Here is a 26,548-nt window from a genome sequence, read left to right as displayed (position 1 = left end):
CACGAAGTTCTGCCAGTCTAAATAACTGCTTCTTCCCAAAAAGAATGGTAAATGAAATAAACCACAATTTAATAGTTCATCCACATAAAATAAAACTTCCATGGGCATGTTGGCAGTTTGCTGGAGAAAGTCTGAACAGAAGATGCACAGAAAAGAAAGCACTCTACAACATGTCTTACCTTCAGTAAAAAAATATGACCTTGTCCCATCTTGTCTGACATAAAAGTTTTCCCCAAGTTTGCTGCCTGATTTAAACCTGAGCATTGCATGATCATACAGGCCGTAGTCTCGGAACAGGACACACTTGCCTGGTTTTAATACCTGTCACATAATACACACAGGCTTTAATAAGCTAAACAGATTTAGTCATATATAGGTATATTTATTTTTGTACACATGCAGACACAGGTAACTAAGACAAGGTAGACTAGCATGGTCAATACAACAGTGAGATAGATATCTATATCTATAGACAGATATACAATTTATTCCCTGTGCCACAAAAAGGTGGTGCAAAAACTGGATTGACTCTTAAAAATATTTTCCTATGAATAAAAGACTATAACTAGTTTTAGAATACCTATTTGGGTGCTGATCAGCTAAATTAGCAACTTAGCAGTTAGCAACACTCTTCAAACAGAGAGAAAAGAAGAAAATACACAGTTTAACAAAAATTCCCATCAGGGCATTTTTTCTGTTAGCTAGTATCCTGTTTGCTAGCACCTGATTTTGTTTAATGGTTAACAATAAAATTTGGAATATTGTGACATTTCTTTTCTCGTGGGTGAAAGAAACATGTTGCAATATGTTGCAAAATAAATAAGAAACCACTTTAGCAAAGTGCAAAATGAATTTTTAACATTGCTTTTTGGTAAAGAAAGGAAGCCATAAGGAGTTTAGAAATTATAAATACATGGTCATTGCCCACACTGATTTTAGATATCTAAATATTTATAAGAGCTAAGAACCAATCCTGATTTTGGAAAACAGCTGGAGCTATACAAAAAAAAACTCCTAATATTCCTTTTTCAAACTGCTGATAATAAACCAAATAATTATCAGGAAATGCAAGACTTATTACACACACATATGCAATAGGAAAAAAAATGTCGATATCTCAGGAAAATTCAGAACAGTCACAGTTCAGGTTGTTTAAATCACCCTTTGGGTGGGCCTGTCCTAGTCTGCCAACTAACAAAGACAGTTTAGAGGCGTGAGTCTCTCTAGATTAATGCTGACTTCTGAACACTCCACTGTTAAATCACCACAGGTCAAATATGTTTCATAATAACAGCAACATCCTAACTGCAGGTCACTGGATCTCTGGAAGTTAATTCTGGCTCACTATCACTCACACCTTATGAACACAGACAGCTCTGCAATATATAAACATTATTCACAGCATACAGCCCAAGTCACAGCTTTAAAATCACAGAGTCAGAGTGGCCTGGGACGGAAGGGGCCTGAAAGATCACCTGGTTCCAACCCCCCTGCCATGGGCAGGGACAACTTCCACCAGATCAGGTTGCTCAGAGCCCCATCTCTCCTAGCCTTGAACCCTTCCAGAAGGAGGGCATCCACAGCCTCTCTGGGCAACCAGTTCCAGCACCTCCCTAAAGAATTTCTTCCTACCACCTAATCTAAATCTAATCTTTACTTTGAATTCACTCCCCCTTCCTTGTAACTACATGCTCTTTCTTGTAGAAATCTCTCTCCATCTCTCCTGTAGGCCCCTTTCAAGTACATTAAGGCCATATATTATGTATATTTTTGTTACGCTGATGACATGAATTAGGCCTTAATCCAAACAATCTCACAATACCAGAAGAAAAAAAAAAGGACATTGTAAAACATATTTTAGTCCTGCATACTCAGTGAACTAATGAAATACATCCATGGAATATAATATGAAAACTCACCATTGCAAGAGAGTAATTTTCTCAGATAAAAAAATATACTTTTGAGCTAAAAAGAAGGAAAGGGCTTTAAGGGCTGTAAAATCAGCTGGTTTTACCTTGTAAATGTTCCTCAGGACAAGATGCATTTTGTCAGGATGAATGGCAGAAAGCACAAATATAAGTGTGACAACATCCACAGAATCTGCTGGTATATTGTCTAGAAGATCATCTTTGGTAAGATCACACTGGAACACTTTACATCTTTCAGTACTATATAAGGCATTTTTCTAGGGAAATTAAAAGAGCAAGCTTTCACTGAAAATTAGCAGCATTTGTTGCTACAATAAAGTAAAAATCTTGTGAAATTAATCAGTAGAGAGACACAAAACAGAGTGGCAAGATAATATTAACCTCCAACGGGTGGCTACTGCTATCAGAAATGCTTTGCTGCTAACTACAGTAGTGAAACTACAATTAGAAGAATAGCCTGTTCCCACAAATTTGAAAAGGAATGTGCATTAAGACAATTCAGAAAACATACTATTTCTGTTTTACCCATGCTTCTACTCTTTAAAGAATACATAAACTCTATTGAAAGAAATTATATATTACAGGGTGATGAAAGTAAAGCTCTTGAGCTACAGGTAGAGTGCAAACAGTTGGGGTTCCTGTCACATAATCTGCAGCTGGGCTGCCCTAGCCCACAGGTTTGCTGCGGAAAATAAAAACCCCAGTCTTGGCAAAAAAAATAAATTCAGCAAGAGCTGTGGAGGCAGATGCCCTTAAATCATCCAAAACCCAGGGCACAGGCTCAGCCCAACCCCATCTTGGTGTGCAGCCACAGCATCCCAGGGAGCTGCTGTCCTCTTCTGTTTGCCACAGGCATTTTTCTTCCCATCTTTTGCATGATAAATGCTGTCTGTGCCTTGTGGTTCTTGGTCACAATGCTTTCAGTTAACAGATATATAGAAATTTACCTGTGATTACAAACTTAATAATGGCTTTTAATGCCCAAAGCCCCCACCAACTCTGCTGCAGGGCTCCACTTTGGACTGCAGTACCCATAACTAAGTGTAAACATACCTACTCCTAATCAGGTTACAAATCCCTTTAACAATAATTCCCAGCCTTGTTTTTAAGGTTCTCCTTGGGACTCCCTCTATTAAGGGCAAGCTTCCATGACAAACAAAATTTTGCTTTTACTGCACAGTCAGCAGAGACATAGTAGTGCACCCAAAAAAAAAAACTATCTTCATAAATAATTCAAATAATATACCATAATGCTCTAATTTGACACTGAAAAGCCAAGTCTGTAGCAATGATTTGGCTTCTTACATAGGATCTCCACTGAAATGCATCAATCTCAATTTTTTTGGCAAAGCATATCCCACCCTTCCTACAAAAAGGAAGCCAAGAGAAGTCTGTTGTTACAGTCATTTGTAATATTAGAAGCTTCTAAAAAACACTAAAAGAAGTTCCAAATATCACACCAACCTTCACATACTCAACAGCTCTAGGAGAGAAATCACACGCATATGCAAAAATATTCTTATCTTCTTCTAAGAGTGGAAACAAGCAGTTCCCAACCCCGCAGCCTGCTTCCAGAATGGTCAGCTTTTGATCTGCAAACTGGGGAGGAAGCAATACAAGACAAAACATAATTTTTGTTTTCTCATCACATGAGCAGAGGCACTGTTCAACCAGTATTTTAAAAGCTATAATCAATTTTAATTATGATTCTTCAAAAAAACTAAAGTGGACAGCCACTGCATAATCTGACATTAAAACCCAGACATCCTGAATTTCCACAAAATTAGAAATCATTTTAGAACATATTAATATTTCTTCAGTCATCTATCTCTTAAGTAATCAACAGACTTGTGCTATTTCTGTCTTGTTTTTCACACAGCTGTAAGGAACAACAGATGCATCTGGCTATTCCCCTTAACTGTGTTCAGCCCTGGATGCTTTTCTCTAAAGCAGCGTACTGAAGTGCACCAGCCTGCACACAGAGAGACAAGCTGTCTACTTTAGGACTCAAAAACCAAATATTCCAGACTGCACTCTCAGCATCCAGGATGCTATGAACAGCACCCCCATCCAGTAAGGGCCAAATATAAACTGGAACTAAACTGATGCATATGATTCTGAGAAGTTGTCTTTGATATTAAGAGAAAACACACAGGGCACTGCAAACTTTACAGGTGTCAGCTCTTACCCAATGGCTTTCTTCTAAATATTATTAACTCCCCTGGAAACAATCAATCCCATCTTTCACAGCAGAATTGTACAGATCTCACCTCACGACATGCCTTTAATTCTTGAAACTCTCTGGTTGTCCAATGTCTGTTCTTGAAGAAGTTGGTGCTATTTCTTTTGTAAAACAGATCCCAGTTCTTCTGTGCCTCTTTCTCCAGTTTTAGCTGTTTGAACTCAGACACCAAAACCTGATCTTTTGCCAGTTTTTCTGCTTCTTCTGGGCTAAGGACTCGAGCACTGTGGCCTTTCTTTTGGAAAGCACCATCTTCAGTAGATGTTGGTACTATATTTAAGCAATTTGCTGACACCTTTTCTTGAAACATCCTAGATTCTTTCACACAAACATGAACACCAAAGACCCAAGGATGATTTTTTTCTTTAGTGTATGATTCCATCACTTAATTTAGGTCAAATAAGTGAGAATCTAGAAGCAGAATTTAAAATGAGAAATAATTACAGTATGCACTTACCACAACTTTAATGATCTGTCCTACTTGATGGACTTATATGTCACCAGATTTCTCTTAATTTCAGAAAACCTTCATCTAAGCTAAGAACTCTATACAACATTATACTGATGTCAAAGTTAAAGAGGATACTTCAGAGTCTCCTGGTCTTCCCTCTGCATTCTAGAAACCCAACAAGAAAAAGCTGGTTCAGCTCTAACATTATTTTCACTAAAAGAGATTTGAGAAGGAAAGCAAGGGCTTTGATTCTCATTAACCTCACTTCTAACATTTCAGAAAAAAAAAAGGGTAACTTAAGAACAGATGACATTCGAGAGTCACATTCAAATTAATGAAACAAAGTGTATTCACATTAGCATTTCTCCTTCCTGCTCTCAGGTCTGTGAGAAAACACTGGTGAAAACAACAGCATTTATAACATGTCACCTAAGGAAGGAACAAAACCAGTACTGTGGCCAAAATGCCCAGAGCTGCCCTGTGCCAGCATTCATCCCACTGCCTCCTCTGAGGATTCACGCTGGTTTTAGCAATCACAGGTGGTTTTACTTTCAGAAGTTCACAAAAAGAGCTTCACACAGGCTGGGAAGGGAGTCAAACATTTTCTCTGATGTTAAACTGGTTCTGACACCTGCCTTGTCATAAACATGCAGATCCTGGATGATGGAACATGGCAATCAAATCCTGCATGGCCCAGTAAATCGCAGGGAAGTCCAGGCAGCAAATACACACCGCTCATGTACATCAGTGCCCGGAGCCAGGCATTGGGGTCAATTTACCAAAGAGGAAATGAGAAAACCACAATAACACACACCCTAAAACAAACAAACAAACAAACAAACAAACAAACAAGAGTACTACTTCACTTATGTATTTTATCATATGATAAAATACATTCTATGCCACATATCATAGATTGTATGTACATGTTATATATGATGCTATCATGATATATACGTCATGACAGAAACACAAACACAAAATACGGAAGCGTGCAAATGAACAACTGTCAGAATTTCGTCCATTGCCACAGACACACCCTCTTTTCCTCCAAGAACAGCGCAAGAGGTTATGAAGAGGAGGCTCCTTCGAAAGGATGTCTCTTCAAGAAGAGCATATCATCAAAACAAAAAACCAAAAACTTAATCAGCCACATTTCTGCCGTATTTCTACACCCGCCTATACCCCAGGCACGCTCCATTATTCCATCACAGAAGGAGCGCACACGCAAACAAACAAACGCGAGCCGGTCCTTTCAGTGACGCCTCTGCTGCGGTGGGAAGGCAGCGCGATGATAAACTCAGTCGCAACAGCCCATGCTTAGGCTAAAGAACCTTTTAAAGGTGTTTAATCCAGAGCTAAGCCCACAAACATGTAACACCTCCGTGTGATCCTCCGGTCCCCCCACGCGGAACCGGCTTCCCTCCAGCAGCTCCTGCCCCAGCGTAGCCGGGGCTTGGACATCCCGGCAGGGAAGGGAAGGAAAGCCCCTCCTGCCCTGCCCTGCCCTACCGAGGGCGGGGAACGCCGGGCTCCCACTTCCCCCGGGACCCTCCCCGGGGCAGCAGCCCCAGCCCGGCCCCGGGCGCCCGCCTCGCCCCGCCGTACCCGCCGCCAGCCCCGGAGAGGGTTCCCGGAAGGGAAAGCCAAGAATTTCCGGGAGGACGCCGGGCGGCAGCGCACGGAGGAGAGGGAAGGGACCGGCCGGGCCGGGAGCGGGGCCATGAACGGCTCGGCGAACTCGTTGCTGGACAAGGAGGAGCACCCGCTGCAGCTAGGCGAGAGCTTCGAGCGGCGGCCCAAGGCCTCCTTCCACACCATCCGCTGTGAGCGCCTCCCCCGCGGCCGCCTCTTCCTCCCCGCTCGCGTCCCGTCCCCTGGCTGCGCTGCTCCTTTTGCCGTGCCCACCCTGCTGCTCCCCTCGCCCCCTTCGCTCCGCCATCGCGGGGCTCGTCCCCACTTCGTCCCCACTTTCTTACGCGCATCCCTCCTGCCCCCTCATCGCCCGTCTCCCCCTTCCCTGCTGTCCCCTTCAGCGCCCTGCTCCCTGCCGTTCCCCGCTGTCCCTCCACACCCGTCTCCCCCGTTCCCGCTCCCTCAGCGCCCGTCTTTCCTCCCCACGAGTGTTTCCCCACAGGGGGGTCCCGCCGGGAGGAAGGGGAAGGTGGATGCTGGCGGGGAGGGGGTTTGAACGAGGCAGGCCAAGGCGAAGGAACAGCTTTAGAAAGTTTGCCATTAATCGCTCGGAAGCATGAAGAGTTCCTCCATAAGGGGGGGCTTTGCCGTCTTGTTTTTTTCTCTTTGTGGCAATTAACTGCAGGACAGGTGCCACCGCAGGCCCGGCCTGGAGAGGCAGCCCGAGCATCCAGAGTTGGGTTTGTAGCTGGGTGTTTTCCTGATGAAGCAATGTGTATCACAGAAGAGCTCTCCCTGGCTGTCCCGGCTCCAGCCAGCTGTAATAAATCAGTATGCCAGGAAAGCAAGCAGAAGGGACTCAGACACTTACAGTAATTCCTACTAAATGCAAGATAAATCCTGAGATAGATTGTTTTGAAGAGGAACTCCTTGTATTACCACACATTAATTTTGTGGGGCAAGAAATCTGAGCAAAACTAGTCCAATTTTTATTGGACTAAAATGACTGGTAAACCATCAAGAGTAAATGTAAAGAATACTAAAGTTATAATTTAGTAGTTTTCTGTGAAAGTGGAGAATTTATACAAAAAACAGTAGGATATTTTGGCTTATGATGCACAAATACAGGCCTGGTCTCATTGCCCATATTGATACGCCACAAATAGTAGTTTCAATGATACTGGTCACCCAAGTGCCTGATCCTGTGTGAATTAAACCCAAACTATATCCAGGTGGAAATATACTGGATTTCTAGAATGGAAAGTGCTTCAATAACCAATTTCCCACGGGATTGCAAAGCCAAAGGTCTTCAGACTACAACTGGAAGAATGCAGTTTTATTTCAGAAGATCTTTCTGAATCCTCTATTTTCTATCTGTGACTTTTAAATGAGATTTCTTCATTGTCTTGGTATATTTTTCCCCTAACTGTTGTTCTGGAATGATTTATCTGGGTTCCAAACATTATATTATTGCCATAATCCTCTTCACACAAACTACAAAGAGAGGATTTTGTAGGCTGCATTTGTTTCGGCCTTCTTAAGATACTTCATTCTTGTACTGATAAACTGGATTATCCTTGAAAAACACATCTTGAAACATCTGATTTTTGGGAAAAGAGCTGTGGGTATATTTGGAGGGAAATATGTGCTCTCCATCTACATGAGCATTATCCAGGCACGTGCTAACAAAATGAAAACAATTAGTTGAGTGTTTGTTTAAAGTAACTCTATATTGCTGTGCCTAAGAAAGAAGTCTGGTAGTGATATTCCTTTTAAGTTGGTGACTGTGCTGTTGGAATTCTTGATCCCGTTTTGGCAAAGACACTATCTCTTGTACAGCTGGTTTATTTTATTTAGCAAGCTTGCACATAAAGTAGGTGGGAAACAACAGCTAGAAACAGATTGCTCAGATGAGCAATTGAAATTGAAGGCTATGATTTGATCTGGCAGTTAAGGCATGAGGATTAAGTCAAGTGTGTCTGATTCTGCTTGTTGTGCTGTCAAAGTAAAACTCAATTAAATATTAACATCCTCTTAATGAGAATTTATTACAAGCCAGGGTTTGGAGTTTTTCTCCTGCAAATGTGTTTTTCATAGTGGAATTACATTTTAAATTTGTTCTGAGGTATTAATTTCATAACTAATACAGTAATTAAAAGCCTCAATCGTTAATATAATTGCACCTCTTCAGATGCAGGGATGCTAGAATTGAATGCAGGCTTCTTATAAAAACAAACACAAGGCAAACTAGCCTATAGCTGTGTGATTTTATTTCAGTTTGTCTAAATCCTCTCTCAAGATATTAGAGGTTCTGATAGGTTTTTTTTTTCCTGTTATTTTATGGCTTACCAGCACAACAGAATAATGAGGGGAAAATACTTTTAATTTAAAATGTTCTCAGTTCAAATGAATACATTAAACAGAAGTGCCTTGGTTGGGAGACAAAGCATTGTACAACAGAGCATAAATACCTAAAACAAGTGTAAGTTTAAAGCCAGTACAGTGCCTCCCATTACTGATCCTTTCTGTCCACAGTGACTCTGGAGCAGCATGAAACTGCTGAAGTAAGATCAGCACCTCTCTCTTTCCTCAGAAGTGAGAGCTGAGATCTCCTCCACCCATGTGGAGCTTTTAGCACTACTGTGGAGGCAAGATGGCCATTAAAGAAATTACTGAAATATCAGTAAGACTAAATGAGTGTGTGTCATTAAATTGGTGTTTGTCACAGAGGAGTCCTCAGGGTTGCAATTGGCAAGAGCTAAGCAGAGCCCAGGGTTTTGGAAGTTGTTACTCTCTTGAGTTTGATTGGTACAGTTTTACACTTGCCTGTAAAACCAAGTGCCACTCAAAGCTACAGTTGTCATGGCAGGTGGAGGTGGTGAGAGTGCCGTGACCTTCCCGGAGAAGTGTCTTTAAAAACACATCCTGGTGGAAGGGACAGAGTCTTCATATGGGCTTCCACAGAGGGGCTTTATTGAGCTCCTGCCAGAAAAGGGCTCAGGGAGCAGGGGTTTATATAGGGATAGCAAGGGGGGGGGCAGAACATCAGAACACATGAGAGGAGGGCACCGGTGTGGAACAAAGGGGAAAGGCCAATGGGATACATAGAATCAACATATGGCAATATCAATATGGTAGTAATGCATTCTGGGGGAAGCTTTTTCCTCATCATGGCCAAGAGGTTGTTGCTTAAGGACTGTCTTTCAAGGGGACTGTAGTCATCTTCTCAGCCAGTTTACCAGCCTCCACAAGTGTCATTAAATTGGTGTTTGTCACAGAGGAGTCCTCAGGCTTGCAATTGGCAAGAGCTAAGCAGAGCCCAGGGTTTTGGAAGTTGTTACTCTTTTGAGTTTGATTGATACAGTTTTACACTTGTCAGTAAAACCAAGTGCCACTCAAAGCCTGGGGTTTGGAGAAGTCTGCTTTGGTGTTCAAACACAAGATCTACTACCTTATTTATATTTTTAAAAGGAAGCTCAGAATATGGTACCACCACATGACAGAGTTGCTACATGTAGTCACAGTGTACTGGTGTGTTATTTTGCCCTGCTGTAGACACTAGTGTGTGTTTTACCATTCCCTATAATCACAGTAAATGTATGGTGGCTCTTTGCAGGGCACATTGATGCTTCTGGAGACTCTAACAAATGTAATCACAATTGTTTTCCTCTTTAGATGATTTTAAGCCAGCATCAATTGATACGTCTTGTGAGGGGGATCTCCAAGTGGGTAAAGGAGATGATGTTACCATCACTTTGCCACATATTCCAGTAAGTCTCTTATATATGTGCTCCTGTTTGCTCTCCAACAAATTTGCATTGTTGTTACATTCTAATGTAAATGTTATTTTCACTTTCTTTATTAACAGTGGGGGTTCAATATTTAAGCAGCCAGACTTATAGTTTACCACGTTAGGAAAGGACTGTACAGTTGGCTCTTTATAAAGGGCTATATTTGTAAGGTTGCCAAATTGTTCTTTACTTTTGATTCCTTCCTTCCTACTCTTCCTTAAAAGGCAAGGAGAATTTTACTATTAGCTGAAGCTGTACACCTGGTTCCCATCCATTTTTAGTGCTGTGTAAAGGCAATGTCACTCGGGCTTCAGTCAAGGCTGGATGTTCAGAACCCACAGGCGGACCTGTAAGCATGCTCCTGCCTTTCTCAGTCATGTACAGGTAGGGCATAGAGGGTTCCCTGCCTTTAGCTTCATCAGTGGAAGGAGGGGACAGTCCTGGTGAGTGGCCATGAAGTAGTTTCCCATCCACTTCCTTCCCTAATGATGCCATAAAGATCTACTGTGTGAGGATGATGGTCAAACAGCAATAAAACAAGTGATCAATCTCTTTATAGGTGCAGCTGGTTTGTAATTGAAGGTTCAGTGGTTTCCTTACCAAAACAAAAGAAAGTGTTCATGTGCTGGAACTAGATTTGTTTATTAGCTGAAGTTGATGCCATGTGTCAAGCCAATAAACCAGAATTCACAGACATCAATGGGTCTGGTAGCTGCAGGGGGCACCGGTCAGTTTGGAAGCTGTGTGTCAGATCCTTTTGGTATTGCTGTTCCCAGCACATCTGTGGTTTTAATTGGTAGGTGAAGGTACTGTGATAATTCTCACTGAGTGAAGCTGTAGCCGCTTCACCCTGCTCCTGTTCATTATATGGCTTTGGTCACCTTCAGTGCTGCAGGAGGTCACACACTCCTTTATGTGAGTTTTTGTCTGTAGAAATGGTGAGCATGGTAGTGCTATTGGAGAGCAGGTAACAGCACAACTAACAGCAGCATTCATCTTGGATTAGTTGGAAACAGAGTTGCTCATTGATTTTTTTGGGTTGAGCAGCATCACTTGTAATGCTCCTTTTCAAATCTGTACTGAGGAGCTTAATTTGATTATCTTCCCCTCAGTATGAGCAGCCTTGAGTTTATGGTATGCTGCAAAGGCTGAGGCAGCCAAGGCACTCTGTGTATGTTGTTTCAAAGCAGTGCTGCCTGTGTTCTGGACAGAAAGCTGGAAAATACTTGGCATACTGGAAAAGAATGAGAGGTTTTGAGATCGTTTCATCCTGACAAGTTTCACTGAATTTCTTGGATGCTGCTTTGCTTCCCAGTTGTCCAACAACTGGATAGCATTCAAATTCTGAGTTGAGGTTTTCTTTTTGAAACTGCCTAGTGCCTGAGAATATCTCTGATAATTTGTTTGGTGGAAATATTTTGGTGTCTCTTGCAGCTTGGATAAATTGAAGTACTATTTCTGCATGTGCATTTAGTGACTTTAATAACTGAAAAACAATTTGGATTGGGGAAGGGAAAATTTCTGCTTGTTAGAGTACTACAGAAGATCATAGACTATCATGAATTGGAAGGGTCCCCACAAGGATCATCAAAATCCAGCTCCTAACCCTGCACAGAACAATCCCAAGAGAATTACATCATGTGCCTGAGAGCGTTGTCCAAGCGCTTCTTGAACTCTGTCAGGCAAAAAACCCTCACAGGTGAAAACAATTCTGTCCTGTAATAGCAAAATCTGTAAGCAACTGTTACTTAGGCACCAACATAAACCCTAAACATTTAGTTTTAAGTAGAAGAATGGGACTTAATTCTTCTACTTATTATTTAGCCAAAATCACAGTCTTTGCTGCTATAGGAGGCTTCTGGGTAGCGGAATGATAGCCAACGAACTTTGATCAATTTTCATTACCTTTGTGCACTATACCTTTCCTGGCTTATATGTCAACAGCATGCAGGATTTGACTTTAAGCTTTCTTTTTACTCTCTTAAATGTTGCTTTCCTCTCTTAAATGTAGGAATGATAAAAATGTAACATGCCTTTGAAGACTAGACTTTCTTGAGACATCCTTTCTGAATTGTATTTCTGAATCTCACTGTGTCTTTGTTAAGAACTCAGATTTTTCACACTTACTGTTCAGAACCTATTTTAAATTCAAATATATTCTATCTGTGAACAACATGGAGAATAGGAATTGCTTTCAGAGTAGCTAAAATGTGATTGTTCATTTTTGCTGCTCAGAATAATATATAGGAGACTGCAGGGTTTTTTCATTTGCCTCCCAATTTCGGTTGCTTTCCTACTGTACGTGCAAAGGTGCATGTAAATAAACATTTATTTTTAAAATCTACATTCTTTTATACAGCATCTACACATTACAGAGAAGCCTGAGAATGTTGCATAGTTGAGAACATAACCCCTTGAGTAACAGCTTTTTGTCATGGCCAGGTGTGTATCCATGCTGTTATGTGCAGATAAACCATGGGTTCAGCTGGCTGTAATGTCAAAACCAGTGTATGGGCCAGGCTGTACAAGGATGTAGTACAACTGAGCATGATCTCAGCATTACCAGTTAGCCAGCGTGCACCATCACATGAGTTTCTTGTCTTTTTTTGCTTCTCAGTCTAAGCCTTTAGAGTTTAAGGCTCTATGTAGCATTGTGTGGACTTAGGGACTTTCTGGAAGGCATCAAAATACCCCATTTGCCTTTGAGAAGACATTTCAGTATAATTGCATGGACATATGCATGCTAATCTGATTTTGGAGAAGGCAGCTGCTCTTACATAGTTTGTCAGTGACAATTGCTTATAATGCACTGTGAAAATACTGCCATATATATTTATGTAAAATATACAGTGCAGTTTAAATTATTTTTCAATTGACCACATATTTCCTTGGGCAATAGTTCTGCTGCTCAAATAATTAGAACTTTATTTCTTATCCAAACCCATGATTTCCAGGGCAGAAACATCAAGAAGATTTCTGATACTTGTCAGGGACAGCTATGCAAATTTAGTTATGCTGCCATTTTGGGAATGAGAACTGTAAATAAAGGCAGCCATGGCGAAGATGTTTTGTCACAACAGGGACACTTAAAATGATGAAAGGCATAATATTGCTATGAGGAAATGTCTGATCTACTGCACATTTTCTCTGTATTTCTCTCTTCATGAATGAATATTTTCTGTAGGTACTAAACTTTAGGTTCTTAGCCTCTGTTTTCAGAACAAAACATACATTCTTTCCTCTTAGTATTCATAAATTTTTGGACAGAGTAATATAACCAAATATGTGCTCTTTCTTTGTACCAGGGTTCAACTCCACCAATGACTGTCTTTAAAGGAAATAAAAGGCCATATCAGAAGGACTGTGTGCTTATTATCAATCATGACACTGGGGAATATGTGCTGGAAAAACTTAGTAGCAGCATTCAAGTCAAGAAAACAAGGTAAAGCTGGGGACAGGGTTAATTGATGGGATTAATTATTGCTGAAGTTTCATATTAAGACTGGGTTTTGAAACGGAACTCTCTTATTTTGTAGTGATGTTTAATTACTAAACCTTAGCTTTACATGGCCAATTATCATGCCTAAAAATGCAAATAGGAGTGTGAATCTAAGAGTAAAGAATTTGCAAATTCTCCACAGCTGAAATGACATAATTATAGTTTGCAGTGAAACACCTGTGATGGTTTCAGGCTTTAGACGCTGGCTGAAGGATGGGATGTGTTTCAATAATCTCTAGTTAGCCAAAAACACCCATGAAAATATTAGACTGCCAAAAAGATTATTGGACTTTCTAGGTTTGTTCCCTGCAGCTTCCTGTGGGAGTCACGATGTTTCAATAACATAATCTTAGGGAACAAGGAACACTCATTCCCATATTGGATAAGCAATATATTAAGTGGAACACAAGTACAAAGCCTGCAGCTGGTGAAGGTGGGCAGAGCTGTAGAAATAATGGTTATGGTGTTTTGCCTAGAAGAATTGATGAAGCCAGAAATCCTTTCTGACCCAATACTGCTGCACAATTGCTACAAAGTATGCAGCTGGAAAGTTTTTACCAGTCCTACTGCTCTGCAAGTACCTGAAGTGTCTGGATCTTTCAGCATCACTGAACCACAGGTTGACACATAAAGAGAAAGCAGTCATTTGAATGTCTTGTGAAGAAAAGACTCTTAAATAAGTTTAGAAGTGTTACATTAAAAAACACTTTGTTGCACTATAGAACCCTTAGCTGCTAAAACTACTGGAAATGTGGGTTGCAGCTCATTGGTAGTTGGCTGGGTGTTTGCCAGGAACACCTTGAGTGCAAAATAAATGGACTGTAGCACGCCTCTGAGTCAGTGATGTGGAAACTCATCCATGTAGTATTCATCTTGTCAAGTGGATATGAGCACATCACAGATGAGATTTGAATTCCCAATTTCAGTTCTGCTGGACTTTGTCTGGGTGAAGCTTAAGTCAGAAGGGAGCAAATAAGTGCAGGAGGGCCTGAGTTCTGTGAGATGTTTGGTTACACTGAGTTCTGAGTCTCATGTGGGCAAAAATACTTAAAATTTTCTCAGGTAGTAAAAATTTTGAGGGTCCCTGTTTTGATGAGCAGTGCTTTGCAAAGTCATTGATTTTCTAGATTAGAAGTGCCTCTTATTTTCCATGACTACTCTGATCTTTAACGACCTGTTGGCACTCTGTGGGAACAGGGGTTTTAGTGTTAATACCTTGATAGCATTCACAGGGGAGTAAGTGAACTTAATCCACATAAAACCATCTGTAGTTCCATGAGCATAATTAGTGCTAGAAATCTTTGACTTTTACCATCTACTTGATACAGTGAGTGCCTTGCCAACTCCTTACTTCTGCTGTAGATAAACTTTAAGCTGCGTTAATGTGGTATCCAACAGCTGCATGTCACTGATGAATGAAGAGGGGGTTCTGTGTGAGACTGAATCTAGAGTTCACTGAGGCACAGAGATATCCCTGTAAATGCTCATGTACCAGCTCTGGTACCACAGGTGGTTTAGGTGAATCCCCAGGACGTTCAACATGGGCTACTTTAACTTATCTCACATTATGGGATCAGTTTCCAGACACAAAGTGTAACGCTGCTGAGCTGGGACCCTCCTAGAACAGAAACTGAGCTCTCATATCCACAAGCTGCTTCTGTGCTGCACAAAGCCATAACCCCAAAGGCTTTGCTGTTATGCAGTAAATACACCACACCCTTTAACCTTATTATGGTGTACTGTAAAGGAACCTACTTTGGGTTTGTGGTTGATTTTTTTGGGTTTCTTTTTCTGCCAAGGGTATTGACTGTTCTGCAGTCTCAATCACATCAGAAGTTCAGTAAAAGGCAGAAATACCTGGTTTGAACTGAACAGATTGGCATAGTGTTATTCTGAAGACTATTTTCCACTAAGGAAATGGCTTAAACTGTTTTGAAGAGCTAACAGCAAATGGATACAACCCAGGAATTAAATACTTGTATGCTGTATTTAGCAGTAAGAATGATTACTCTAGCCAAGTTGACCTCTAAGAGAGTTCAGTTTGAGATTATTTAATTGCAACTGAGAAAATTGTTTCTTTTGCTGCAACTGTTCTAAGCAGGATTTTGTTGTGAATGAATTTGTAGTTACTTTAAATTACTATGATTGATCATTCTTTTTTTAAAAATACAACTGCTAATTGCTAAATTAAAGCCTTCATTGTTGTTCAAGTAGAGAATTTGGCATCACTGAACCACATCTGGATTTGAAAATACATTTTGTAAGTGTTGCAGTGTAGTTGTATATGTTTCTTTGTTATTGAAAGTAAGTGTTGCATACAGAAAGCTGTAATTCAGTCTTCATCTTTGTAAAACAAATTAGACATCTGTACAAAAGGAAGTCAGAGATGAAGCCTTAGCACAAGGATATTGAAAAAGCTGGACATAGTTGCACAGTACCACTAAATGTGTCTGGTTGTTTCTTCAGAGCAGAGGGCAGCAGTAAGATCCAAGCCCGAATAGAGCAACAGTCTGCCCGAGCATCTCAGCCTCCTTCACAGTTCAGAGCCCCAACCAAGCCAGCAGTTGGACCTAAAACTTCTCCTTTGAAGGATAATCCTTCACCAGAGCCCCAGCTGGACGATATTAAGAGAGGTAAAGAAGGGTTTGTAGTTTCTTTGTCTTTCTTCTTTATAATAAAAACTATGACTGTGCAATTTCTAAAAACATTCAGGGATTAAAAGATGGTACTTGATAGCTGTGTTGACTTCTTTATAGCTTGTTTCTTTATTCTTCTTAGTATACTGATTATTTATTCTCTTCTACTAGAATAGATCTTTATATTGCCATCTTCTCTGGAGTGAGAAAATTTCTTCTTTCTGGGTAATTTTCTCTCTTCCAAACTATTTCTCTCTTTGGGAAAGAAGAAAAACAATTAATGTGAGTTCAGAAACCTGTAGCTCAGTGCTGGAGCTACAGGTTTATTCTCTTCTACTAGAATAGATCTTTATATTGCTATATTACTGGCATGAGAAAACTTCCTCATTCTGGGTATTTTTCTCTCTTCCAAACTATTTCTCTGTTTGGGAAAGAAGAAAAACAATTAATGTGAGTTCAGAAACCTGTAGCTCAGTGCTGGGGTGTCTTAGGCCGCCACAGCAGCAATAGCAAAGTGTAATGGTCCAAGGTCTCGTTACAGTCAAGTCACTTGGAGAACGTTACCCTGCCCTGAGTGAGCTTGGGGGGATGGAGGGGCTAGGCAGCTGTGCTCCCAGTACAAGACAAGCTTGCACCATGCCAAGCACTGCTAGTAGGGGAGGAATGAGAGAGTGAACAAACCTGCAGCTTACCCTCTTTCACAACCACTCCTTTGCAGCTTTGGCACACCTGCCTTATGGCTGCTAAACTTCTATTTAAAAAGTACCTTAAACTTAAGCTCAACTCACTCTTCTGCTTAGGCAGATCTTTTTCTTAGTGTTTGCTGTGGGTAGGATGCACTTTCTTTGCCCATGCCTTCTTTTCCTACTGATGTGATACCTGTTTTTGCTGTGGATAATACAGTCATGATAAAGAAGCCTTTAAATTTTTGTTTGGTGGTTCTCTGGCACTGACACCAGACACAATTATTTTATTTTAAGCTTGTTCTTTCTGTCTGCTTTTTTTTTTTCTGGGTTTCTTTCTCTTTTTTCTCTGTCCCATATAGCTATTTTTGTCTGGAGATTTTGCCTATGTTAATTGCCCAGATGAAGTTAATTACTCAGCAGGGTTTTTTTTCAGTTCATGGTAATCACTAGGTGACACTTTTGCTGCTAAGCTGCGTGTTTGCATAGGTGCTGACTGGTCTCACTTTTCTGCAGCAGTAGTGTTTTCAATACTTGGATGCTGGTCAGCAGCCAGAATCAACCTCTGAGAGATTCTGTTAGCTGCATTGTTATTTTTATTTTCTGTATAATAGGTAAGAAAAATGATAATAGGTGATATATCAATTTTTTAAATTTAAATCAGTTGTGGATTTTAAATGTCTTTTCGTGTAGGATATAATAAGTTACTTAACCTTTGGGGCACTCTTTTGTATACATACAGCAATTTGTAAAGGTTGTATTACAGTAAAATAATTACATTTGTCTGGGGTGACATCTATTCTAAAAGATAATTTTCTAGTGGTCTGAAGTATAAGTCATGTTGTTCAGAGCTCTCCTAATATATTTTTGCCACATGATAATCTTTTATATGAAAGTACCTCCAAATAAATAAACTGTGCGGTTTTATTTCCAAAATCAAGAGTTAGAGCACCTGAATTCTACTAAAAATAGGACTTTAATTTGGTACTTTATAGGGGGAGTTGTACAAAGCCCCAGAAGAGCCAAAAGCCTGGGCAGGGGTGTTTTTGCTTATAATCTATAACCCTTTCCAGCACTGATGATCTAGAGTGTCAGCATTGATAAACCATTTATATCATAAGAACCTACTTAAAAAATGTAGAATTAAAATGGCACCATTCCACAATGGAAATATAGGCAATGACAAGCTGTAAAAGCTGTAAGGTAGTCTGCCTTATCCTGTTATCTTCCCTTAATGTGTGTTTTTATTAACATGGACTTGTAAGTCAGAAGAGCAGGTATTCTTTCCATTCAAGTAGTAGTTTTAGTTTTGGTTGAAGTACTTCCTCTGTAGGAAAGAAAGATAAACAGAAAGCTGAAATTCTGTGGGTTTTGTTTAATGAACACAGCACAGAACTTAAAATTCCCAAAGGAGCTTCTTGAAAGGCACTTTGACACCCTCTTGCTTCCAGTATGCCCTGCATAAGGGTGTGGTGAGACACACAGCCTTCAGGATGTTTCACAGTAGTTTTAAGGTAACCTCAGTGCAGGTTTCTGCTTTCCCTGGTACCTTCAGCTGTGCATTTTCACCCCTCCCTTACAGATGAGCTGGAAATGAACTCTCAGGTAGGTCAGTTCTGTCCCAGTACACAGCTGTCCAAACAGCAGTGTCTGAGGACAGAGTCAGAGCATCTGGAATTGAACCACTGCCTTCCTTTATGGACAGAGGCTTTTGGGAGGCTGTGTTGAGGGTTTTGCACAAGTGAAATCCTTTCCTCTTCAAGCTTCTATGTTGTCCTCGTGCCTGAAGGGAGCATAGGAGAGGGTAGGAGCTTGTTCTTTTGAACACTCAGCTACATCTGATGATGTCTCATTAAGCTGTGAATATTTGCACACATATACCACAATACAGTCATTTATTTGCACAAAATAATTGACATTTATCAGACCAATTTGATCCTAGCAGAAATGTTTTCAACAGCATTGACATAATTACAGCATGCAACATATTGATATATGTCAATAATATTGAAAAATTACAGCATGCAATAATATTGACACGGTTACAACATTTGAGAAAAAAACCCACAGAATCATATTTCAGGTTTGAAGACTCAGTGCTTAAAAATCTGAGCAGATTTTATTTACCTGGACTGTAGCTGTGGAATGTGAAGATTATGCCATAGCACTGTTTGTCTCTCAAGAACACCTCAGTCAAGTTTTCTGCACATCAGTATAAAATACTGCCTCTTCTAGCTGCCATCTCCACATGCTCAGGGTGCCAGTATCAAGTTGACTTCTCCACCTTGCATTCTATTATTACCAGTTAAGTGTTCTGCTATAGGCATTCAAACTTAACCCTCCCTAAAGTTAAATGACTTCTCTCTGGCAGTTCTTTGTATTCTTGCAGTCTGAGGTGAAGGCTTTAGTTAAAAAATCTGCATAACCTATTGGAATTGAGAGAAGTAGGAACAGTAAAACACTCTTAGGGTGTTTGATACTGAATATATACAGAAGACAGCCCTGTTGAGAAAGGCTGTTCTGTTTGGATAATGATTTCTGACCTTGAATTTATTTTTTTTTACTCTAAAACCTGCATTGCCCGCCAGTGTAAAATGGTCATTTTGTCTTCTTGAAAGAAATCTTACAGCTGTAACGTGAAATGTAGAGCAGTTAAGGTTCCCAAAGCAGTGTCAGCCTTTTCAGATGATGTAGACTCAATTAAGGCAAGTGCTCAAAACTGTACTGTATGGAGAGCTTTTTTAAAAGTAACTGCTGCACATCCTGACTCTTGTCATCTTTCAGACTGCAAAGGCTCAACGACATGAGGTGTTTGATATTATGGTGCAGAAATGTCTAGGAAAGGTCAAATCTTTCCTTGTTCAGCTTAGAATATATGTGCACATAGACACACAGCTATTTTAATGGAAGCATCATGAGGAAATGTTTAACCCACATCTTCAGTACCTATAGCTGTACTAAGCATAGCAGTCAAATGGGAAAATACAAAATTGAACCATTGTAAAGCAGCTGTGATTTTCCTATAAGGCTTTGATGTCATTGGCTTAGTCACTGACAGTGTGAGACAAGAATGTTTTCAACAGAATTCCTTAGTGGTCCTGCTGAATTTCTCTTGACAGACTTCTCGTGTTGCAGCAGCCACCAGAACATCAGTGGAAACAATTGCTTTTCTTTCATCTGCTCAGACAAGATGTTTAAAATTCTGGGCTCAAGGAATGAGAGACAACAGAGATCTGAGGGGAAGCTGTCAGCCTGTGAGGCAGAAGTTGATTAGAAGATGAGCTCTGACCAAGTTTCTACCTGTGACCAGTGTCACTGATAACAGCCTTAACATCCCAGTCCTTGAAGCTTGTGGTACTGGTTCTGTTTTGCCTTTTCTTGCCTCTGTTCAGCATAGCAGGCTTTAGCACTACTTCCAAGGCATTCTCTCATTCCTTTCTCATAACCAAATGTCTTTTATGGTCTCTTAGTTTTCTGCTTCCCCTGCGAAAACCTCCCATTCTTCATTCTCACACTGATCTCCAATTCTGTTTAAAATTGGCCAGGCAGCATCACTTCCTTCAGTGATCTCCTCACCTACTCTATCGAGTCCACACTTCTTGCTTAGTTTTGGGTTTTTTTTTCCTAGTTCTCTGCAGTGTGTTTTTGTTTTAACTTTTCCCTCTCACTACCAATGCCTAAGATCACCTCACCTTCTTCACTCTATTTTACATATGGGCTCTGTGTTCTCAGTCACTGTGCCAACATTCTTCCATCCAGCCACAGACTCCAGCTCTGTAGTGATATATGTGTAATTCTCAGGCACTTGTCCTGTGTTAGACTTGTCTGTTGGATCTTTTTGCACTATGGATTGTGATAGGTGATTGTGCTTGCTGCAATCCAGGATATTCTAACAATGTATTCTAATCACTGTAATTTGCAACTAACTACTCCATCACTAGAAGAATGTAGAAATTTTACATCATTAAGCTGGGGGGAAAAAGAAGTTTAAACCTGGGCATTTTAAAGAGAAAGTACCCTTATTCCTGGTTACCTTTCCTTTAGATTTTCCCTATTAATTTCCTAGCCTTAAATACAAGGAACATTTATAATTTGAAAGCCTCAACATGAGTAGGCTGAGAACAGTGATTCACAAGTGCTCATTTGTTTGTGTATCAGACTCCAGGCCTGAAATGTATTTTTAAAGCCTGCAAGACTGTGTTGAGAGGCAATAAGGTAGAAAGATATTACAGTACAAAGTGCTATCTGCTGTTGGCCAGTTGAATCAATATATGATTCTGTTGAATCATATTTCCTTTCTCTTCCAATGGTCTCTTATACTAAGTCTTCAAGCTGAAAGAGTAGGGTTTACCTGGCATACTGGTAAATTACAGAGAGCACAGATGGTATAGGCAGAGATCTAGATGTAGGAAATAAATTGGAGAAACAGCGCTGCTATCCTGAAATACCCAGCTGGAGTGTAACCAAAGCACTTGAAATTGAGCTCTAAACCTTGAAAGTGAAAAATAGTGATTTTAAATCTGGCAAGAGAAAACACAATTTCTCAAACTGATACATGCTAAGCTAGAGGAATTCTCTCCAGCAAAGACTGCGGAGGCCGAAAACTTAGCTGTTACTCTTTATTTTAGACTTCTTAAGTTCTCTAAAGTTTAGAAAACTTTAACTGTTACTCTTTTATTTTTATTGGGCTATTTTTTAGCCCAAGGAAAATGAGTCTTATTAAAAAGGAACTCGTGACACACATCTGACCTAACATGAATTACTCAGTTCTGGCATCAGTTCTCCACTTGTTAGGTAGGGTTGATAATACCTCATCTCTCCCTTCTTTCATTCTTGTCCCTTTGGTCTGTGAGTTTCCAGGGCAAGCACTGAGTTCTAACCCTGTGGGTATAGTACTGCTGCTAGCACAACAAAAGCCTGAATTTTGAGGGTTTCACATCCCATGCTTATTATATCTGTGGATGTTGTTCTTTCCTGGAAACCTGCCAAGATGAACTGAGTCATTAGATACTCAGCCTTGTGGGTGGATACAAATGAGTTGTCCTCTACTAGTGTTTAAGCCACTTATAATTATGACAAATTTAACAATATTGTATCATTTGGGGTGACATACCTTAATATCTCTTTAGTAACCAGCCATTCAGCCAGCACTAGCTGTTGCTGATGAGGCTGTTGTGGTGCTGTCCTGGTGTTCCAGTGTTTCTTTGCACTGGAAATCCTAAAGTGGGCAGTGTCTTGAGTTGTATTCCTTCCTAGTTTCAGAGTAGTTTCGTTATTTCCTGGCTACTTGTAAGCTCTGTAGCAGGTTATGGTATTTTTGCCACTCCCCAATATGTGAAAATTCTCAGCTATTCTCATCTGTCCTAAGTTATTTGATGTCATCCATCTGCTTCTGAAGTTTGTTTACATGGGCTGTGTGGCTGTGCTGAAGCAGTTTCATACGTTATCTGAAGTCAAGGCAGTTTCTGTTGTAATCATTTGCCCATGTACATGTACCCACCCCCCAACACACCATTTTTTGTGTTTTCCAAAAGCCTAAATATCACCAGCATCTAACAGTTCAGATATAGATTTCTGTGATCAGCTGATGTGCTTACTTTGTATGGAGACCATGGCCTGTCAGAAATAATGAAGCTGAAAGTGCTTTCAGGAGTGTGAAGTATATGAAGAATAATTGTGGGAGTGAAGGTTTTATGATAGTAACCTATGCTGTTGGTTTTTAAAATTTAGCTATAGCAATAAGTAAAAAAGTTTTCAGGATTTTTTTGTTTCCGTTTCCTTTCATGTGAGATATTTTGGTGTGATAAACTATACTTGACAAAACCATCGCATTTGCACATTCTTTCCAAAATTCCATGGGGCCCTGTATTTGTGGTATCAACCAGATGAATTCCTTTTTATTTCAGAACTGAGAGCAGAGGTTGAAATTATTGAGCAGATGAGCAGCAGCAGTGGAAGCAGCTCATCGGATTCAGAGAGCTCATCTGGGAGTGAAGATGAAAGCTCCAGCAGCGAGGGGGAAGAGCCAGCACACGTTTCCCCTTCCCAGCCACCACACCAGCAGTACAACAACAGGAATGCTGTTGCTAATGGCACCAGCAGGCCACAAGGAAGCAATCAGCTCATGAATACGCTCCGTAAGTAAATGCTTGTGTCTTACCACCGTGAAAGCTGATTATGGCCACTCATTTTCTTAGCATGATAGGCTAACTTCATGAAATGCCTTTGCCAAATAGTAGTTCCAGGGAGCTGCACTGGCTCAAATACATGGGCAGATTGTATGAACAGGGGGCTGGGACTTGTCTGAAGGTCTGGAGAGCCTGTGGGTATCAGTGCAGTGGTCCCTATTGTCCCTGTCGGGTCTTGATTCAGGCCTCCAAGTAGCCACTGGTGTGGGAGGATCTGGTGCACTGGAGGATGGGATTTATTTTCATGTGAATACACAGATTAAATGGAAATAGTGGGGTTGACGCATTGTTAAAGGTCTGTAAAAAACTGTAAATGGCTCAAGGCTGTCCTGGGTTCCTAAGTGCAGTCTCTGTGGTCTTCAGTATTGCTTTGTCAGCAGATTTATTGTGTTGGTCTCGGCTGCATTTTCACAAATACCACGTTTTGAAGGGAAATTTAAATGAAAATTTTGTTAAAATATTGCAGCTATGGTGTTGCAAGCATTGAATCAGTACAAGCTCACTTCACCCTTTAAGAAGTGTCAGGAACATTTTTAAAGCATAGTTCTGTCCCATGAGACTCTTTCTGGAGACATGGTGTGCCTCTGTGTTGCTCTTTCCTTGCACTACATCAGGTACATTCCAACTCGGTAGAGTTAGAATATTGAATTTGCAATTGCCATAAATTGTTCTTAATTCCTCCTGAGGCATATTTGCACACATCTCTTGGCACCCATTCATAGGGAACTGGTGGAATCTGAATATAGATATGTGTAGGGTTTCCAGCTTTGAGAAGATACGTGTATTGTAGAGACCCCACCAAAAAGCCCTGCTGGAAAGCTTAGAGACCTGTCAGTCTTGCTGCCAGTAATGAAGGACTAAGTGAAATTGAAAGTTCAACAAAGTCATTAGGACTGTGCCCATTTCCCTGTTTCTGGTTGTGAGCAGCCTCCTCCCTGCTTCTCCTGGACCACAGTACTGCATGGGTTTAATGATCTGAAGCCTCTGACTGCAGGAGACTCTGTGAACTACCAGGGTAGCTCCTCTCTTCATGCAGTGCTTTTGCCTTTGGATTTGAAACACTTTTGCTGTAGGAGAATCACCCCTAACCCAAGTCCTTGTCTCCCGTGTCTTGTCTCTATGTCTATTGAATAGATGCCCTGCAGCTGTTTTGAGGGGAGGGTAGTGGGAAAATGCTGGGAGAGTAAGGTTCAATTATCAGAACACAAGCATGATTCTTGCCCCTTTTTATCCCCTCCATCTCACCAAATCATGACTGCTCTGCAAAACAGGATCAGAGCCAGTAGGTTTGATCCATATCCTGGCCATTTATCCAATCTCTGCACTTTGGAGGGCAGCCTTTACCTTCACAGCACGTGTCAGCTTCGTTCAGCCTTGAGTTGTGATGGCTTTAACAACCCTTTTGGTTTATTGACATGTGGAGGCCTTGCCTTGGCTACCCAAATGGCCTTACACCAAAAAAAACCCTGTTTTTAAAGGGTAAAGAAAGCCAAGGAATTCCCCAATGCCTTGTCCCAGAGCCATATATGGGAGCTTTGGTGGGTGGAGGCTGTGGAATGTTTTCTGCAGCTGTTAGCATGGAGAGGGCTGTTGTCCCACGAGGGAGCACCTTTGGTGGCTCTGGAGACAAGGATGCTTGGTTTGGCCTGAATCCAGCCATTAGCCCCATGCAGCTCTTGATGTTCTTGGGCAGTTTAATTAAATCACAGATGATGTTTGCATTCATTTCATGTGTTATTCTTACTTAAATCTTGCAGTGTAAATGTGACTGTTCTTTGGTTTGATTGCCATGAAATGTGAATTGACGCCTACTCACTTGTTGTGTTTTGTTGGTTTTTGTTTTCCATAGGAAATGACTTGCAGTTGAGTGAGTCTGGGAGTGACAGTGATGACTAGAGGCTGAGCTTTTGCTGTTTCTGTTACATATACATGAAGAACTAATTTACCTTGAAGTGATCCTATTGCTTATGAAGAGGAGCTGGCACAGAGATGGTTCCATGTGTGGAATTTTAATAGAAGAAATGCATAGCCCTACAAAATAGCAGATGTTGAGGACTGTTTTACTGTGTGAATTACATGTACATATTGTGTATATTCTTATTCTGCTAAAGGTTTGAGTACATATGTACAGTGAGTGAGCCAATGTATGTTCCTGTCCACCATCTGTAAGTTTAACATGTAATTATGTGAGGTCATATGAAAATCTCTTGCTTGTAGGGTATGTGCAGTGCATCATGACTTTGTTGGGGAACTTTTGTATATAGAGTGAGCATGTGCCTACAATGAGTTTAAAAAAACATGCAGGAGCCAATGTGTGCACTGAAGTGGGACTGCCATAAATTAAGTTTCAATACTAGATTGATTTCTTTGGTTTGGGACTTTTTTTAATGCCTTTTTATTGCTATTTATGGTGGATTTAATAGACTGACTTTTAAACAGTTGGACAATAGGAATGATTAAACCATGTTCGTCACAAACCTTGCTGCATCAGTGCCTTATGAGCAGGTTTTTTAAATAGTGCTTCAATTCCTGCCACCTTCCCTGTATGGAGCAATACTGAAACCTCCTCAGATTGCTTCTGCAAACAAGAGCTGTGTGTCACATACTGCCTGCTGTGCTCTAAGGGCGGTGACTCTAGCAAGATAAAGGATACACATCAATCACCTAAACTCATCCAAGTAGGAATCAGATAATAATTCGCTTTAGAAACTGAAGGGTCTCATTTAACTCAGACTTTCAGACCTAGTCTTCAGAAATACTTAAAATCCCAACTACTAGTGACATTGCAATGCCACAAATGCAAAATATTTGACTTACTGAAATTCTAAGACTGGAGCCCTCTTTGCAGTTTCTTAGAGAGTGCAAAAAGAAGAGGTGGCAAAACAAGCAGCCATGAAACAGCAGAAGTCTCTGTCCCACCACAGTTGTAAAGGTAGACTTTAGTCCATACTGTTCATTGGATGAACCTCTTTGTGCTTGGCAGGAGTACACAGAACATGAAATATTTGCCAAGGGTGAAATTCACCCCTGTTTAAAGGGTGTTTAAAGGGTGCTTAGTTGGATTATTATTAACTTTTTTGCTCACATGGAAAATGAGTGCCATAGGCAGCCTCTTGTGACTTTTTAAAATCAAAATTCTGCTGACATAGGACAAGTTGCACCTTTGTTGTGGTGTAATCCTGAGGAATGGGAAGCTGAATCAAATGCCTTCCCATTCTCAGGTCTCTGCTTTGCACTGCTCTCATCTGTCAGTTTGTGTTTTAACTCCTGTTTGTTTACTGAGCTCTGTCCTTTTTTTTAATATGTTGAAGAGCAGGGGGACATTTGAAGGGAGATTTTATTAAATGGTTTATTTTTTTGCATTAGATACATATTTAGGCATATTTTTGCATTATTGTACATACATTAAAAATACTTGGTTTTTTTAAAGTGTTTTGTGATGTAGGTATGTATTTTAATGGACAATTATGAAATATACTTGATGAAAAGCCACAA

The 26,548-nt window shown here is 40.6% G+C and overlaps 2 protein-coding genes across 4 annotated transcripts in view; one reads left to right on the top strand and one right to left on the bottom strand.

Moving 5' to 3' along the window:
* Positions 1-6,297, bottom strand: part of METTL6 (methyltransferase 6, tRNA N3-cytidine) — a 9,196-nt gene extending 2,899 nt beyond the window's left edge. Inside the window, exons 1-6 of one of the 3 annotated variants that reach the window (XM_059482362.1) lie at positions 6,230-6,297; positions 5,257-5,436; positions 4,199-4,581; positions 3,393-3,527; positions 2,015-2,185; positions 180-321 (exon numbers count right to left, since the gene is read on the bottom strand). In XM_059482362.1, coding sequence (XP_059338345.1) covers positions 180-321; positions 2,015-2,185; positions 3,393-3,527; positions 4,199-4,552 — 802 coding nt within the window. In that variant the 5' untranslated portion in view covers positions 4,553-4,581; positions 5,257-5,436; positions 6,230-6,297. Of the gene's footprint in view, positions 1-179; positions 322-2,014; positions 2,186-3,392; positions 3,528-4,198; positions 4,582-5,256; positions 5,437-5,660; positions 5,944-6,002; positions 6,023-6,229 lie in introns of those variants that run through there. The other 2 variants (XM_059482377.1, XM_059482369.1) reach the window with 2 other exon arrangements.
* EAF1 (ELL associated factor 1) lies at positions 6,232-26,548 on the top strand. The gene is made up of 6 exons (XM_059482390.1): positions 6,232-6,447; positions 9,932-10,026; positions 13,353-13,489; positions 16,013-16,179; positions 22,772-23,002; positions 24,903-26,548. The coding sequence occupies exons 1-6, from the start codon at positions 6,345-6,347 to the stop codon at positions 24,947-24,949; spliced, it is 780 nt and encodes a 259-aa protein (XP_059338373.1). The 5' UTR covers positions 6,232-6,344; the 3' UTR covers positions 24,950-26,548.

Source organism: Ammospiza nelsoni, chromosome 1 (genome assembly GCF_027579445.1).
Source record: "Ammospiza nelsoni isolate bAmmNel1 chromosome 1, bAmmNel1.pri, whole genome shotgun sequence".
In the NCBI taxonomy this organism is placed as follows: Eukaryota; Metazoa; Chordata; class Aves; order Passeriformes; family Passerellidae; genus Ammospiza; species Ammospiza nelsoni.
Note: the sequence above shows the minus strand (reverse complement) of the source record. Positions and strands in the feature narration are given on the sequence as shown.